General features: G+C 35.0%; 1 protein-coding gene across 1 annotated transcript in view; it reads right to left on the bottom strand.

Annotated features, from left to right (window-relative positions):
- Positions 1–18,647, bottom strand: part of LOC139122463 (cadherin-23-like) — a 192,033-nt gene that overhangs the window by 86,981 nt on the left and 86,405 nt on the right. The window contains exons 7-10 of the mRNA XM_070687855.1: positions 18,111–18,194; positions 15,719–15,847; positions 7,472–7,603; positions 5,325–5,400 (exon numbers count right to left, since the gene is read on the bottom strand). Coding sequence (XP_070543956.1) covers positions 5,325–5,400; positions 7,472–7,603; positions 15,719–15,847; positions 18,111–18,194 — 421 coding nt within the window. The remainder of the gene's footprint in view (positions 1–5,324; positions 5,401–7,471; positions 7,604–15,718; positions 15,848–18,110; positions 18,195–18,647) is intronic.

Genomic DNA, 18,647 nt, shown 5'->3' with positions numbered 1-18,647 from the left:
ATATTTTCACTGTTTTTGAGATGGTAAGTGTCGGATATAGGTCTGAAGAATATTGTCAACAAATGTTTTGGCAATATACATATTTTAAAATATAATTTTATCAATTTTCAATTGGGTAGCTAAAATTACTTGATTTTGAACGAACTCAACTTTCAAAACTTGTAATTTTGGTCTAAAGAGACAATCGCCAAACTATGCCGATTAAACGTACCCCATTGTCAATGTAAACGTAAAATAAAGTCATCTGGGTCACTAGACACGCGATCGTTGGCAGAAATGGAGCGAATTCACGTGTGTGAATATGGGCAAAATACGAAAATTTTGTCAATTTTGTGGCATAATCCTGCTGTTGAGCACGACGCTGCTTGAAAAAGGCTGCTTGTGTCACTTTTGGCATAGCTTCCACAGTACGGTAAACGGGTGCTAAAGTCCCGCCCGCTCAGCTGGTGACCTCACTGCACGAAGAAATGGAGGGTACATTTTCTATGGGGTTGACAGGACCTCTCTTTGAAACTTTGTAATTTTTGGTCTAAAAATCATGTAGACAATTTATTATGAAAAATAAGGCCTTTAGGTATTACTAATTGTGCAAAAATGATTAATCGTTTCTGTGGTTCATTAAAATGTGTTCTCAGCACAGTTAACTTTTGAGCGAAACAATGAAAAACCCTAAAATTTTCAAGCCGATTATGTTCCACCTTAAGTACCGTCAGACTAATGCAAACCTCTCCAATCGGCAATGGTTTACTCCTGGCAACATACAGCTTCATATTACTCATCGGGGGCTTGCCCCCTCGTCGGTAATTGCTCTGATTGACACGATTTTGAGGAACTTGCAGTGAAAACCATTGATTGACACATGTCAAATCCCAGTCGTAAGGGCGCGAAGCGCGGTACTAGCCAATCCCTTTCCATTTTCTTGAATGCAGCTTAGCTGATTATTATTGCCCTCAAAGTATGACTCATCAGCTATGCCTTAATAAGGTAAAATAGGCGTAGATAATCAAGAAAACACAGGCTAACGACGTGGCGGGAAAATCGCATATGTTGTAAACAAATGCTCATGAATAGTATCACATGACATCTCAAAGCTGCGCCTATTGGTTTAGAGGCTAGACATAATGAGGTCATGCATAATGAGCTGTCGTGTATTACTCACTCGTGCGTGCTCATTCATAGCTTCACCGGCGAGCCACTCGAAATGCACAAAACTTGCACAATAAGGAATAACTCGTCGGCGTATGAGCACATTTTCTGCATTAATGTAATGTAATAGAGGTTGCTAATTACAACTGCATTCAGAGGTAAACTTGTGGTAGCCCGCATTTGTTGAAAAAATCCCAACAACTAAAATTTCTGTTGATCTCACAACTGGTCTGCGATCGCAGGCAGTGTTGCAAGTGTACGTTCGATCAAAGGGTCATACTGCTGCCCGTCACTGCCCTACAGGCAATTTACCTTCCAATATCTGTAATCAGTCGATATCTCTGTACCTGAGCCCATTACACTCTGTAAAACCGAACAAAATAATAGTCCCAGCCGTCGTTTTTCCAGCAAGTGTCAACGATCATCTGTGGTATGTCCATGCAACGATGATCGTATCCGGTATTCACACACTCAGTGACACTGCCCGTCAGGAATATGACATTAAACTGGTCCAATAATCATTTTCATTCAAGGTAATACATTACCAGGTCCATGGGACATTTGAGATTTACAAATTTAAGTAGGACCATCCTGAACCACTGATAGTTAGTGGTGGTACCAGGTGTCCGGAATGGGTAAGCGTACCCTGCTAGCATGCTACACCCGTCAGGATTGGTCCCAAAATTGTCTAATATTGTATGAAGTGATACAGTATATGAATCACTGTTATAAGTCAAAGCCGGGAATGCTGTCGCTAATCATTTGAGTGACCGAGGTGTCATATTTGGCCACAATGTCATAATATCGACCGTAGAACTTTTTGAAAGTCCTCACGAGTCTTTTGGATGTATATCCCTGTCTCACTAGTTTTGATACTAATAAGCTGTGTCTCATTTATGGATATGGAAATTATATGGATGACAGTTTTGAGACAGGATACAGTAATTGTGAGTGAAAACAGACGCATATTTTGTAGTTTTCTATAAATGTGGTAGTACTCTTTCGGGGCTGGTACACATCAGCAGGGGCTAAACAGCAGCTCTTTGGTGTTTTAGACATCGAATCTTGACAGTACGGCAGTCGACGGGTAGTTGGACCGGTCGGGATGTTCATGTGATCGCTACATTTAGACCTTTCAATGTAGGTTCGTTCAAACAAAGCCATTTTTGTACGGTTTGTACCTATCTGTATTTCTACTCTAGAAACATCATTAGCTTTAAATTTGATCCATAACTTTAAGAACCATGTGAGTTTCTTGTTCTAATGTTTTGATGTTGTAGCATCGACAGCGTCAACTGGCGTCGAAGTGTCAACCATTTATGCGGAGGGTGGGAAATTTAACTGTCATAGAACTCGTGCTTACTGAGGTTGTCAACGTCTTCAAATCATCAAGAAAATAATTATTTTAATTGAATAAATTTCGAACAATATCAAATTATTGTAAAACATCTTCATATGATGAAAAATATTAATTGTTATTTTTACCCTAGTGATTGAACCCACCCATTAAAGAAAATGGTTTCTAACATAATGTCACACATGCCAATCACCCTACAATACCCAATCAAATCGCTGGTACCGGCCACACCTCAAAAGCCGGGTTATCGTGCAGACTGTATCTGATGAGTAGTTTTTTGAGAATGAAATTTTCTGACCAAAAATGGCAACAATTGCCCCCAAAATAAAAATTGCAGATTTCATCATCATTTCAAAAGATCAAATTTAGTTCATCTATAGAAACCTGTATACCAAATTTCAAAGCTGTTAGACCAGTACTTTTTGAGAAACACATTTTTGACCAAAAATGGGAAAAATTGCCCCAAAATTTATAATTGCAGATTTCATCATTATTTCAATAAATATCATTTAGTTCATCTATAGAAACCTGTATACCAAATTTCAAAGCTATCAAATGAGTAGTTTTGGAAATACACATTTTTCGACCAAAAATGGCAAAAATTGCCCTAAAAATACAAAATTAAAGATTTCATCAGAAATTCAATATATATTACTTAGCTCATCTGTAGAAACCTGTACACCAAATTTCAAAGCTATCAGACCAGTACTTTTTGGGAAACACTTTTTTTTACCAAAAATGGCAAAAATTGACCCACAATTACAAAATTGCAGATTTCATCATAATTTCAATAAACATCATTAAGGTGATCTGTAGGAACCTGTATACCAGATTGCAAAGCTATCAGATGAGTAGTTTTGAAAATACACATTTTTTGACCAAAAATGGAAAAAATTGACCCAAAATTACAAAATTGCAGATTTCATCATAATTTCAATAAATATCTTTTAGTTCATCTATAGAAACCTGTATACCAAATTTCAAAGCTATCAGATGAGTAGTTTTGGAAATACACATTTTTTGACCAAAAATGGCAAAAATTGCCCCAATAATACAAAATTACAGATTTCATCAGAAATTCAATATATATTATTTAGTTCATCTATAGAAACTTGTTTACCACATTTCAAAACTATCAGACCAGTGCTTTTTGAGAAATACATTTTTTGACCAAAAATGGCAAAAATTGCCTTAAAAATATGCAAATTTCACCACGATTTGAACAAATCTGAAATAGACATATGTAGGGACATATGTACCAAATATCAAAGCTATCTGACTGCTAATTTTGAAGAAGAAGATTTTTAAAGATTTTTTTACCAAAAATGACAAAAATTGCCTTAAAAATACAAATATGCAAATTTCACCACGATTTGAACAAATCTGACTGAAGTCACCCTGAGTAAACTGTATATAAAATTTCAAAGCAATCAGACAAGCGGTTTCAGAGAAGATTTTTTTACCAAAAACAGCAAAAAATACCCCAAAAATACAAATATGCAAATTTCACCATGATTTGAACAAACTGAAGTGAGGTCACCCCAAGTGAACTGCATATAAAATTTCAAAGCCATTCGACTTGCTGTTTCAGAGGAAAAGGCAATTGTTGACGGACGACGACGGAAAATCAACCTATTTGATAAGCTCCGCGTCGCTGACAGCGGAGCTAATAATTGTGGTTACTGAGTTATGGACAAATATGTATATTTCAGGTCCAAGGTCATTGAGGTCACGTGACATTTTGTCAAAAAAATTGTAGTGCTAAGTTATCCCTGTATACCAAAAATCAGACCTCTAGCTCTATTGGCTCGCTCAAAATTAGATATGCACATAATTAATGAGGTACAGTATGTGGCGTCATAAAGTGTCCCATCATACCATACATGAAGGATGTAGCACTTGTGGTTACTGAGTAATGGACAAATATGTATATTTGAGGTCAAAGGTCACCGAGATCACGTGACATTTTGAAAAAAAAATTGTATTGCTAAGTTATCCCTATATATCAAAAATCAGACCGCTAGCTCTATTGGCTCGCTAAAAATTAGACATGCACATAATTAATGAGGTACAATATGTGGCGTCATAAGCTGTCCCATCATACCATATATGAAGGGTGTAGCACTTGTGGTTACCGAGTTATGGACATATCTATATATATATTTGAGGTCAAAGGTCACCAAGGTCACGTGACATTTTGTCAAAATATCTGAGATATCTGCGTGAACTGATGGACTCACGGACGGACATGACCCAATCTATAAGCCCCCTGGACTTAATCCGTGGGGACTAAAAACTGTGTCACAGCATCCTTTTTGCAATATGAATACGATGAGAAACTAAATTTTTTTATTTTTTTTTTGGTCTTATACATGGGAGTCTATGGACTGCCTTATACATGGGAGTCTATGGAGACTGCCTTTTACATGGGAGTCTATGGAGGTGAAAACTAAAAAGTCCTCTAACACGGCCAAATTTGATCGCATTGTGAAACAAATTGACATGGATCTGTATGGGGTAGGGTACTATCCTTGTGCAAAGTTTGAAAGAAATTGACCTGGGCATGTCTGAGATATCTGCGTGAACGGACGGACGCACGGACACACGGACATGACCAAACCTATAAGTCCCCCCGGACGGTGTCCGTCGGGAATAAAAAATAAATAAATAAATCTACTGCCCTTGCTCTATGTCTGAACAAGAATGTCTGACTAATGGCTCTTTGTAAACAAAATATTACTACACGTAACCTTTTGGCAAATACAGCTCCGCTGTCAGTTATTGCTGAAACATCAAAAAAATAATGTAAAAGAAAGCCTACCGCTAATGTTAAATTTCACAGGCTGTGGTTCACCTCTATCACCATCCAGTGCCATAACATCCAACACAGGTGTATTCTGAAAGAACATTACAAGTCCTGTGTACTGAACATGTAATATGATCTGTTCACTAACATTTCCCATGTCTGGGATAACCTGTAAAGGTGGTTAGTTTTTACTTGTTTTCCACTTCAAGTTCAAACTATGAAGTGCATGGACTCTTGGATTGAAAAAAAATATGATAGATTCCATTGACACAAAAGAATAACCAGATATGAACTGAATATGCTCACATGTTTTACAAAAGATTCATTAATAGTAGTACGCTTCACAGAGCAATGAGATATATGTTATCAATATATGTAGTAGGTTTTTTTCAACTTCGCACAGTACTCTCAGAGTTTAATTACTAATTACAAAACTTTATTAATATGCAAATGAGCTGTTAATTAACTTGGCACTGCTCAATGCTTTATGGGACAGTTAGATATCCATCAGATCAACATTTGTAGCACGTTTTATTTAATTTAATAATGTAATTTGAGAGTAATGTCACTAATTACAAAGTTCATTAAATATGAAAATAAACCCTAAATTAACTTGACACTGTTCAATGATTCATAGCACAATTAAATATTTATCAAATCAATATCTGTAGCACCATTCACAAAATTTGGTGCCGAAATTTCAGAGTTATATACCTAATTACAAAGTTTATTAAATATGCAAATGAACCCTTAATTAATTTTACACTACTAAATGCTTTACAACACAGTTAGATATCTGTCGTATCAGTATGTTTAACAGTTTTCATCACATTTGATGCAGTTATTTCTAAGTTATATGACTAATTATAAGACTTCATGAAATATGCAAATGAGCTAATTATCAACTTGACACTGCTCAATGCTTCTCAGTACAATTAGATATTTATTAGATCAACATCAGTAGCAAGTTTCATCAAATTTAACGCTGTAATTTTGGAGTAATGTCACTAATTACAAAGTTCATTAAATATGCAAATGAACACTTATAATTTACTTCACACAACTAAATGCTCTACACCACAATTAGATGTCTGTCGGATCAGTATCTGCAGCAGATTTCAGCACATTTGGTGCAGTTATTTTGGAGTTATATCACTAATTACAAAACTTCATAAAATATGCAAATGACCTATTTGTTAACTTGACACTGCCAAATACTTTTCAGTACAATTAGATATTTATCAAAACAATATCTGTACCCAATTTCACTGACTTGGGTGCCGTAATTTCAGAGTTATATACTTAATTATAAAGTTCATTAAATATGCAAATGAACCCTTAATTAGTTTCACACTACTAAATGCTTTCCACTACAATTAGATATCAATCAGATCAGTATCTGCAGCAGATTTCATTACATTTGGTGAAGTTATATCGGAGTTATATGACTAATTACAAACCTTCATAAAATATGCAAATGAGCTATTTATTAACTTGACACTGCCTAATGCTTCTAAGTATAATTAGATATATATCAGGTCAATATTTGTTACACGTATCATCATGTTTGGTGGAGGAATTTCAGAGTTATCTCACTAATAACAAAAGTTCATTAAATATGCAAATGAGAAGATAATTGACATGACACTCACGGTATCATCATAATGTTCTCAGATTGTCATCTGTGAAAAGTTTCAAGAAATTTTGTGCAGTATCTCTTGATATAAGTCTACACTGTCATTACCGTCTCCATAGGGAAACCATTGTACGGAAAAAAACGATATTGCATAACTTCATTAATATGCAAGCCACACTAACCTTAATCTAATCAGTTCTTGCAAGTAGCATATGGTACCTGTGTACCAAATCTGACTTAAATCCGTTCAGGCATTTTTGAGTTATCGTGTAAACAGACAGACAGACAGACACACACACACACACACACACACACACTCTAACACACACACAGACAGACAGACAGACAGACATCGCTATGACATTAGCCCACGTGTTTACACACGTGAGCTAAAAAACTATCAATAGAATATTGAAATCTATAGAATCCCCTAAACAGAACAAATAATTTTCACTAGTTTCAGAATAGAAATTAAGTAATGGCCAGACAACAAATTACAAATGGTAGATCTGAAAGGCTGACTCACCGCTGGCATATTTTCTTCTACTGTACTGTAATATGGTAGATATAAGAAGAAAGGAGGGGTATCCTGTACATCCAAAACATTGATGAATGCATTGGTTGTGGTCGAATGTTGTTCAGGGTCTGTGCCACGATCCTATTACAAGCAAATATTGCATTGAATAATTAGTTCATCTGTAATACTGTTTGTCAATGAAAAAACTTTCAAGAAGGATGTTCCATCATACAATTGTTATTCCAATGAGCAAGAGTCAGTTGACGAAAGAGATATGCATTAGAATAGACAGAAAGTAATAGTCCAGTCATTTTAGGCCAAAAAAGGGGGTAACCCACCACAAATTGCAACAGAATTTATTTTTTCACCATTCATCTCAGAAAAAACCAGAGAAAAACATATCAAAAGTCTTCCAAAATCCGAGGAGTGGAAAACCGCCTAATTTGCATAAATCCAAAATGGCCGCCCCGGTATTATAGTTTCAACGCATTTGGCCACTTACTAACCAATATTGGTCCAATTTTAATAATTTTTTTTTATTTCCTTATACCTTGTACATTCCCTTCATATTTTAGACATTTTTACAATAATTCAATCGTTATATTATTTACAAAACAGGAACAAGAGTCCGAATTTTACTGTAAAACAGTAGTATTCTCACACACTAATGTCTTGTAATCAATACTTGTTTTATTTTATATGATACAAATGTCTGTAATGTGAAATAAATAAATAAATAAATAAATAGATAAATAGATACATAAATAAATAAATAAATAAATAAATAAATAAATAAATAAATAAATAAATAAATAAGAAAGGAAGAAAGACAAGGAAGACAAAATTATTCATCAGTTGTTGTTCGTCTTTGCTAGTAAAGGAAAAGCAACTCCACTTCATATTTGGGTTGTTTGCGTTTTGTGTGTGATATTGTGTATAATATAAGTGTATATCATGTTTGGCTGTTTTGTGTAAAATGTTGCTCAGGAATGGCGAGACGTACCCGTAATCTACGTGTCTTGTGTTTATCCGCACTGGAGTGGAGAGATTGCTGTGACACTACGATACTTTGGCGCTACGTTTCGAAAACAGAGTTTTCTGGGGTACACACTTGGAGATAGGTTCGGATTAAAGAGGGACAGAATGGCCGGAGACAGCTTTGTAGTGAGTCTTAGTATGACCAAGTTCAAAGATAAAAAAAGGAAACACATAAACAAGAATCATAGAATGACAAAAATAACGAAAAGTCACAATAGAACAAAATTGAGCACTGCATCAAACAACTCAGATTCATTAACCTATCGACACACAAACTCACCAACATTGAAATCAACGTACTTAGCAAAGGCTTAAAATTCATTCCCACAACAAATCGTCCTAACAGAATCCACCTATTATAGGGGAAATAAAATATACATTCCGAAAATGAGACTCCGATATATCATGAGACACAGACCGTACAACACCCAGTCAAAATGAACTCGAAATGGATCCCACATACAACTGAGAACACAAAACTAGAAAATTATTTGGAAGCAACAAAATTGGCTATTGTTAACACACCTAATCGAAACACAAAAAAAACAACATGACACGTGCAGAACAAATAGTGTTCAAAACGCTATCAAAAAACAAGAAGATAACCATCAAACCGTTTGATAAAGGACGGGGGACAGCAATTTTAAACACTGATGATTACATAAGATAATGTCAACATAACAATCAACAATACTACACAAAATTGGCAACAGATGACACAAAAAATACAATAGAAGACATACCGGTACACAATCTCATAAACAGAAATGTACAATGAAAACACACTGACTATCACACATATGAATATTTGAATCCAGTCGATAGAAAAATAAGAACGCCACTTTGGTACCTTCTACCGAAAATACACAAAGTGCCGCCACCAGGAGCTATGTTCGTAGTACGGCCAATCATAAGTGGATGCTCCAGTCCAACATTTCACATATCAGAATTCATTGACCATTTTCTCAAACAAAGCGTCAAGAAAGAACCAACATACATCAAAGACAACAGACTTTATACGGAAAATTGTCCGGCCAAAGCGACACTAGTAACACTGGATGTAATTTCCATGTACACGAATACACCACATGATGAGGTAATTGAATCAATCGGCAGAGCATTAAATCAGGAAAGATCATCAAACAGTTACATAATAAAGCAACCACCAACGAAACACATGATAGCTCTTCTAGAAGTAATCTTTAAAAAAACAACACATTCGAATTCAACGATGAATTCTACTGGTAAATATGGGGATGCTCGATGGGGTCCCCGTCTTCTCCAGAAATAGCAGATATTACATTTCATGAGACAGAAACGAGAATAATACAGAAACACAAACAACAAATATCGACCTAGCTGAGGTTCAAGGACAATGTTTTTCTGATTTTCATCGGAACATAACACGAACTCAATGAATTCATATAAAACATCAACAAAATGCATCCTACTTTCAATTTTTCGTTTGAAAGCTCCTCTCAACTAATCACATATTTAGACCTATCTACAGAGGTCGTCGATACAACAAAGAGAATATTCTCGACATTAGCACACACACACAAAGCCAACAGATACATTTCTATTCTTACAAAGAAACTTATGCCATCCGGCAGCCACATTCAAAGTTCTGATCAAAGGTGAATCATTACGGTACATCAGAACATGTAACAATGAAATCGATTTTACACAAAAAGTCACACAATTTAGTGAAAAATTACAAGACCGACAATACAAAAAAATGAAATAGAAAGCATTATCAGAGAGACAGATCATAAAAGCAGAAAAAGACTGCTTGAACAACAAAAAGAAAGAAATAACGCCACCAATAATACCAACATATAGCCCATACATAGAAACGACAAAAATCAAGCAAGCCCTGACAGAAAACTGGCGTGAACTTGAAAAAGACAAAACACTAAAAAACTGTTCCAAACCCAACCTATAATCGCATATATTTATTAGAAGGAACAGAAATATAGGTGACACATTTATAAGCGCCAGACTTCACAAAAACTACAATAGCTCAAACTCAGGGTCACACGAACCTACACAAACAAAACGAGATCAAACTGTAGACATTCTAGCTTCCCAACTTGAACAACAAACGTAAGTGGAACAACGTATTACCAAATTAAAAAATCTAACAATCAATCAATTGGTCTCACCAATCAAAAATGAATTTTAAGTGGCTGATGAAGAAAAAGTATGTTTTCGAAACGTAGCGTCAAAGGATCATAGTGTCACAGCAATCTCTCCGCGCCAGTGCGGATTAGCACAAGACACGTAGATTACGGGTACGTCTCGCCATGGCTAAGCAACATTTTACATAAAACAGCCAAACATGATATACACTTATATTATACACAATATCATTCACAAAACGCAAACAACCTAAATATGAACGATGTGTGGAGTTGCTTTCCCTTTACTACCAATACTATTTAATTCCCATGTGATCTGTACACTTTCCAGGAGACTTTAAACCCCCTCTCCCTTTGCTTGGCTCTCCCGCGCTGGCACACTTTGTCAATTCAGGCGCGGCTGTTTATCTACAATTTGGGTAAAATAAACAGCATTTGGGAAACTGGTAATTTTACAATTACCAGCTAGTATTGAACCTCATGTTGAGTTTCACAACTATGGTGACAACCAGTGTACGCTGGTAACACAATATCAACACACTAGATATAACTAGACTTCAAACCAGGCTGACTGTGTTTGATATGAATAAACCGCCCACTTTTTATAGGAAGAATGTTCTAAAAAAATGCGTAAGTTCAGCCGGTGGCTGTTAATGTGAAATAGGGAATAGGTTATTGGCAAATTAACAACCAAAAACAAAATGGATACATATTCTGTATTAGTTTTACTGAGATTGCTTTCAATTTCATTATATATTTCACACCATATACGTTAGTATCTTGCAAAATTAGACCAGTATTGATTGGAAGGTGAAGTGTGTTTGTGTACCATTGTTTTACCCTGAAATTCAGACTTGTGTTATTAATGACTACAATTGGAAATGCCCTAAAAATGTTGGAAATTAGAAGAGAATGTACAATTTATAAGAAAATAAAAAAAATATTGTCCAAATCGGACTGATATCGCGCAATATGTGGTCATAAGTTTGATTCAATAATACCGGGGCGGCCATTTTGGATTTATGCAAATTAGGCATTGTTCCAATCTTATTTATTTATTTACTTATTTACTTATTTATTTATTTATTTAGTTAACATTACAGACATTTGCACCTTATAAAATCATGAAACAAGTATTGATTAGAAGACATAGTGTGTGAGAATACCATTTGTTTACAATTATGTTCCTGTTTTGTAAATAAAAACAATGGAATTTTTGTAAACATGTCTAAAATATGATGAAAATGTACAAGGTACATGGAAATAAAAAAAAAATTACCAAAATCGGACCAATATTGGGCAGTAATTGGCCAAAAGCATTGAACCTATAATACCGGGGCGGCCATTTTGGATTTATGCAAATTAGGCACTCTTCCACTCCTTGGATTTTGGAAGACTTTTGATATGTTTTTCTCTGGGTTTTTCTGAGGTGAGTAGTGAAAAAATAAATTCTGTTGCAATTTGTGGTGGGTCATTTCATATTTTGACTGGACTATAAGGACAGAGGATGGTGTGTAGTGGCCTGGCTTCTGCTGTAGTTTTCAGATCACGACCTATTGTGCCTAGACAAAATGGAAGAGAGCACAGATCACATAGATATACAGAGATTCATGGTAAAGGGAAACGTGGTTAATTGTCACAGGACTTTAATTCATGTGTAGTTAAGATTTAAATATTATCCTTCACAAATTCAATCAATGTAAACTCATCTTTTTATATGCCATCATTGATGACAGTTGATTGGACAGTTTTTTGGAGCTGTTGGTCCCTGTTTTGATTATGACAATTTTTATTTGTGTTCGGTGCAATCATTGTAGCAAGTTGACATGCACAGCAGTACAATGTCGTTGTACCAAGTTTTAGAGAAATCAATTCAGAAACTTCTGTGTAATGGCTGCACATGGACATGAGAAAATCATAATAAATGACCATCTGGCAGCCATATTGAATGTTATTGTGACACAAATTGACATGCATACATGCACTACATGTTGAAGTATATTGCCTTTGAACCAAATTTGAATAAATTTGGTCATAGCTGCATGTGTAGTTGAGATTTAAAGGGAGGCAGTCATCTCGCTCCACATGCACGACTTTTTTATTGATAAACATAAATTTTGATAAACATAAGTCTTCTCAACCTCAAGTGAAGTATGATGGAAGTGGTCCCTCACTTTGTAAATGCCTCTGTAAGACAGGTAAGTGTTCTCAAGTATGCTCAAGCAATAACAGTAGCCGAGCCCAATTCAAGAAGATCATGATCAAATGTGATTTCATTACGAGTAGGGATTTTACATGAAATTGATAGACAGCTACAATAATAATAAATTATATATCAAAAGAAAGCTCTCTTCAAGACCAATTGATTGCATTTTGTTTGATGAAAATCGGTTCAGTACATGCAGAGATATGTCCTGTTGAATTTGATAAAAAACTTCCCATTTAGAAATTATGCCATGGTAGACACCTGTAGTTATCATAACCACCAGGTGACCCCATTTTGAACATTGTTTGAGAAAACTAGAATTGCAATTTCTTGTGCTTTTTGCAATAATTCAAGCATTTCTTATTGAAAATTGATGAAATTTTTTGTGGATATTGCTGACGAAATGTTCAATGGTTTTTAATTTTTATAAATGAAAAAGGTTATTTAGAATGCTGTTTACAAGGTAAACAAATAAACAATACCTGTAAAAAATCAAATGATACCTGTGACATTGATCGCTGTATGCATTATGTATTGTGAACATCAACAGAAATATGATAATCATATTCCATCATATTTACTTTGCATATATGAAAACAGTTATTTAGATTTATATTTACAAGGTAAACAAATAAACAACAATACCTGTAAACAATCAAATGATACCTGTGACATTTTAGAACTTGATTTGAATTTAACAAAAAATTCTTTTAGATTTTTTTTAATTTGAACTTCGAAATTTTTTTTAAATTTTTTTGTGTGTTATTAAATGATTATGAAATATGTCTGATTAATGTAGATTTTAAGTTAAAACAATTACAAGAACTTTTCCAAAAAGTCAAAAAAACTTCGTTCTCAACCCTTTGTCAATGCTGTAAAACAGCAACACGCATTTATAGAATGAACAACTGCATTAAACTGGATGTAAAGTTAGGCTGCCCCGGAAATAACATAGACCCTCGAACATGTCGAAGTCAGCGGTCCGAAATACAAACCAGTATAAATACAACTTTTCCAAAGTCAGGGACACCATCAATGAGGAAAGAACAAATTAATGATCTATGGCCTTGTTCTTCAGAGAAAACCAAATAGTCCCCTTCTCGGGAACTAAAGATCGAAACTAAAATTTCAGTATAGTATCGGCAAAGTGTGGTGCACGTGCGTATGCCTACAGTTGTACACTGCAGTGCAGTGCTGGCTTGACAACTTCTCAGTGTCTATCGAAAAATATCACCCGGAAGTCAAACTACTTCGAACAAGATAACGTTTGAAAGGGTAAAGTATATTTCTCTAGATCCTTGCGTTAGATAAGAAATCAGACAAATCAAGCTGCAAAATCATGAACGTCGGAACTCAGCTTAGACCTCCTGACACAGAACATGCGGCGAAGCGCCGATTACTTGTATGTTATTCCTGGGAGTGCCCGGATGTAAAGTTCGGGTGAAACCATACTCGCTAAAAAGGGCCTTAAGCATCATTTTTCGCATCGTCAGACTCGTAATTATTGCAGAATTACAATTAATATTTATCATAAAATTAATTTTGGGGCCGAACGTTTAAGGAAATCAAGATTTTCTTTCAAAAAAACACAAACGAAACACAAAGTTTGATCACAGATTGAGTTTTTTTTTTAACGTTCGCCCCCTCAAAATGAAGCCCATGATCTCTACTTTCGTACCAACCCTAAAAAATAGTGATGCGATCAGAATAGTCATGCGGAGAGCCTATCAAAGAGGTATATGTTCGATCTCCTTCGCGGGACATTTGAGGTCACGGCACAACGCTCATAATGGACGCCAAATCGCCGGTACGCGTGAGTTTGTAGTCGTGCTGTTTTGCCATTTATCGTAGTACAAAAGTGAAAATTTCCCAAAATGAAGTTAAAATAATAATCTTCAACACAACAGTTTCATTTTCTCTGATTATTTGGTCTATTTAAGAATTAACACGAAAGTTCGGACTAGACCTGCATCGAACGCGTACGTTCAACACAAATGTCACGTGACCTAAAATCCCTAATTACAGCATGTAATTCCCGTTCAATATTCAGCAGATGTTTAACTTAGATTAATTGATCTTTTATTGTGTGTTAGATTGGTAAGTGGGAATGCTTGTGACAGATTGGCCATTGTTTTGACAAGTGGCAATATCGCAAATATAGTAACTTAGTGAGGCATCCTGGGATATGTTTACAACAAAGGGGGGACAACCTCACAAGCATGCACAGCGTGATGACAACCACCCTTTAAATAACCCTTCACAAATTTGTAAACTCATCTTCTTATAAGTCATCATTGATGATATACTCTCCAATTGATCGAAAGTTTTTTGGAGCTGTTGGTCCCTGTTTTAATTCTAACAATTCTTGTTTGTGTTTGGGGCAATTATTGTAGCAATAAAGGCAAATGAATGATGTGCACAGCAGTACAATGTATACACAATCAAATATTTACTACAACATATAGTGCAGGAGAGAATATATTAACTCTGGAGAAAAATGAATTGACAAAAACAGCTGCCTGGTGGCCATATTTGATTGTACCGGTACTGTGATACAAAGTGACATGCATTATGTAAATAATAGCAGACTGTCTTTGTACCAACTTAACAAAATAAGTACAGGTACATATGTCTGTGTACTTATTCTTGACGTAAAAAGAATCACAACAAAATGGCTGCCTTTTGACCATATTGGATGGTATCACACCACATATTGACATGCATACTGTATGTTGCAGTACATTGTCCATGTGCAAAGTCTGGGTGAAATCAGTTGCGGTTATGTTTGTGTATTGATTCTTGACGTGCTTCATTTATATAAATCAATGACATTATATCACTGGAAAAGATATAACAATATTGGGTACTTACTAATGCAGTGATTTCCACCTGATATGTCCTTTGTGTTTCAAAATCAAGGGAATCATTGAGTATAAGATAGGCTTTTTCAGGATCAAGAGAGTCAGTCTCCAAACTGAACATACCATTATGATCGTCATCCTGAAAGCAAGCATTGAACAATGCCTTGAAATTCAGCTGTAGCAAATCATACTTTCTAAGAGCATATCCCACTATATTTGAAAGGTCTCTCTGATTCATATTTGCTTTGAATTTTAACTGAGAACTTAACAACTTTTCAGCCATTGTGGAAAGCAAATTAACCTTTCACAAAAGCAAAATTTGAATCGACACATTAATCATCATGATTGGACATCAGAAATCTAATGCAAGTATACAACGTACAAAAAAAATACTACACAATGATTGTCTTGACAAAAAACCCTTTTGGAATTATTAGTTACGATTGCCCTCAGTAATGATCCACATGAAACATTGAGATCATAGCTTTAGTTTGGCTTCAATAATTAATTAAAAGAACCATAACAATAGACTTTGAAATAATTTTAATCATTTTTGTTCTAAAAAGTTTGAGAGCCCGTCATTTTCTTCTCCTCCTTGTGTAGCCTTGCCAGTACAATGCATTGAGCAAAGCATACAATGTGTTGACAAAATTGCTGATTTCATCATAATTTCAATAAATATCATTAAGGTGATCTGTAGGAACCTGTATACCAAATTGTAAAGCTATCAGATGAGTAGTTTTGGAAATACACATTTTTTGACCAAAAGTGGCAAAAATTGCCCCAAAAACAAATTGCAGATTTCAGCATAATTTCAATAAATATTATTTTGTTGAGGAACTTTCTGTAGTGAGGTATTTTTTCAAAAAACACAAAAAGTAATTAATGAGTTTATCGTTCGACTGTGAGAGTTTCTGAAGTATTTACTTGCTCTCTTTGAGCAGGTTGAAGTTGACTTCACCGTTTTTGTTTTTGTTTTTTTTATTCTGATGGTTATTTTTGCAAGCTTAGTAAAGTGATGGATTTATGGCGATGTGCTGCTGTTTTTTTTCAAACAATTACTTTTGCTGTAAAAGTGACAAACAGATGTTGAAGTAACTTCTTTCTCATGCAAACAAAATGTAAACAAGTTTTGACGTTGTTAACATGCTTTAAGAAATGCCAATAAAGTCTGCGATTAAAAAAACAACCAAACAAACAATGTGTTGACAGATGAATTCTGGTCCCTGCTTTCAGTTCAGCTCAACAATATAGGACATAACATACAAATACAGATATACGGTGGTGACATGACAAGCACAACGCATTTCAACATGATTTTAGAAGTAGAACAAGACTTTTGGAAACCAACCATGGAATAATTTAGATTTAAGGGAATCCTAATACATACTATCCTCAATTGAACAGCTTAAGTTGGAACTTTACAATGCAAAGAAAACATGTATAAATACTATGTACTCAGGTATATACATTTTCATCCATCTTCTGAATGTCTTTACATTCCCACATAAGCTACATGAATGGCAACAAATTAATATTACTACAAATAGCACATTCCTGTGGACTAAAAGTCTGCCTCATTTCTTGCAGGTTTGGTTTTGTATTTGTAAAGTTGAGTTCATGCAGTCTCTTCACAAATCTGGATGTCAAACAATTGTAAAGTGTTTTAATGACATTCATAGCTATATTAATGATCTCATAAGTTTTCACAATCCTTGCATATCCAATTATCTCCACCACATCTATTAAGATGACTTAAAACTCAAAGGAAAAACTTGAAATGTGGGTTCAGCATCATACCCAGACATACCCCAGTACATTTTGAAATTATAGACAAATATATCCTGGGGAAATGATTAAAGAGATCATTGCAATTTTGAATCCATCAATGCCCCTTTTGATCAAGTGATATAGTGTATACATTTTACAAATCCTTAGTCTACTGTAGAGCTTGTAAAAGAGTTTCAAGTACACTGTAAGATATAGCTTATTAGCACAATTACGTAGAGAGACAGGGATTATCAGAAAATAGATAAATTAGATCATTAAGAAGTTCTGTGGTGGATACAGAGATGTGGTATAAAAACATGACAGGTCTGTTTCTCAAATGATGTATGACAGCATTCCTGGCTTGAAGATTTTGCTCCATCATTTGTCGCTTTGGGTCAATCAGGTGGGTGTAGCTGGCTAGCAATATACACTTACTCATTTAGGCACCTGGTACCACCAAACGAGCATTGGTTCATGGTGATTCTATGGTTATTATCATTACTGTTTGTTTCTTGGACCTGGTGAATTATTAATCACCTTGAATTATACTGATCATCAGATCTGCCTTATGAAGAACAGTCAAATGCCTTATCAACAAAGAAGTAAAGTGAAAAATAGAAGGTAAGACTTACTATAGAGAAATCAAATTGTCCATTCTGGCCAGAGTCTGCATCTGTTGCACTGACAGTTAACACTGTGGTTCCAATGGTTGTATTCTGTAATAAAAAGCATGTGAGGGATCAAAACATTCATAGAAATATAACTCCTCTCATACAAGTAAATAAAAAAAGGAATATGTCCCCGTGACAAAACCTTTATTTGACTTGAGTCATTGCACTCCATAAGCCCACTTAAATAAACAATGTACAAAAATTCTTATTTGAGTGTTATACCATTGGTGATTGGTTGGGCTTTTCCTAAAATCACTGCTGTAATACAGCATTAGGATATTAGGACCATAAAAATTAGGTCAAAATATTTTTTGTGAAGAGTACGGGCATATATAACATAGAGACCTATAAAGTCAAGCAACTTCAGATTAGCAGACACCCTTCACACCCAAAAGAGATGGCTAACTGACATGTTTCCTTCATTTTCACTGTGCATTGTCCCCAATAAATGTAATCTTGATAATTTGATACAAATTTGTTCTAATCTCTCCAGTTCTC

The sequence above is a fragment of the Ptychodera flava genome, chromosome 22 (assembly GCF_041260155.1).
Source record: "Ptychodera flava strain L36383 chromosome 22, AS_Pfla_20210202, whole genome shotgun sequence".
NCBI classification, from domain to species: Eukaryota; Metazoa; Hemichordata; class Enteropneusta; family Ptychoderidae; genus Ptychodera; species Ptychodera flava.
The sequence above is the reverse complement of the archived record's forward strand: the minus strand, read 5'-3'. Positions and strand labels throughout refer to the sequence as shown.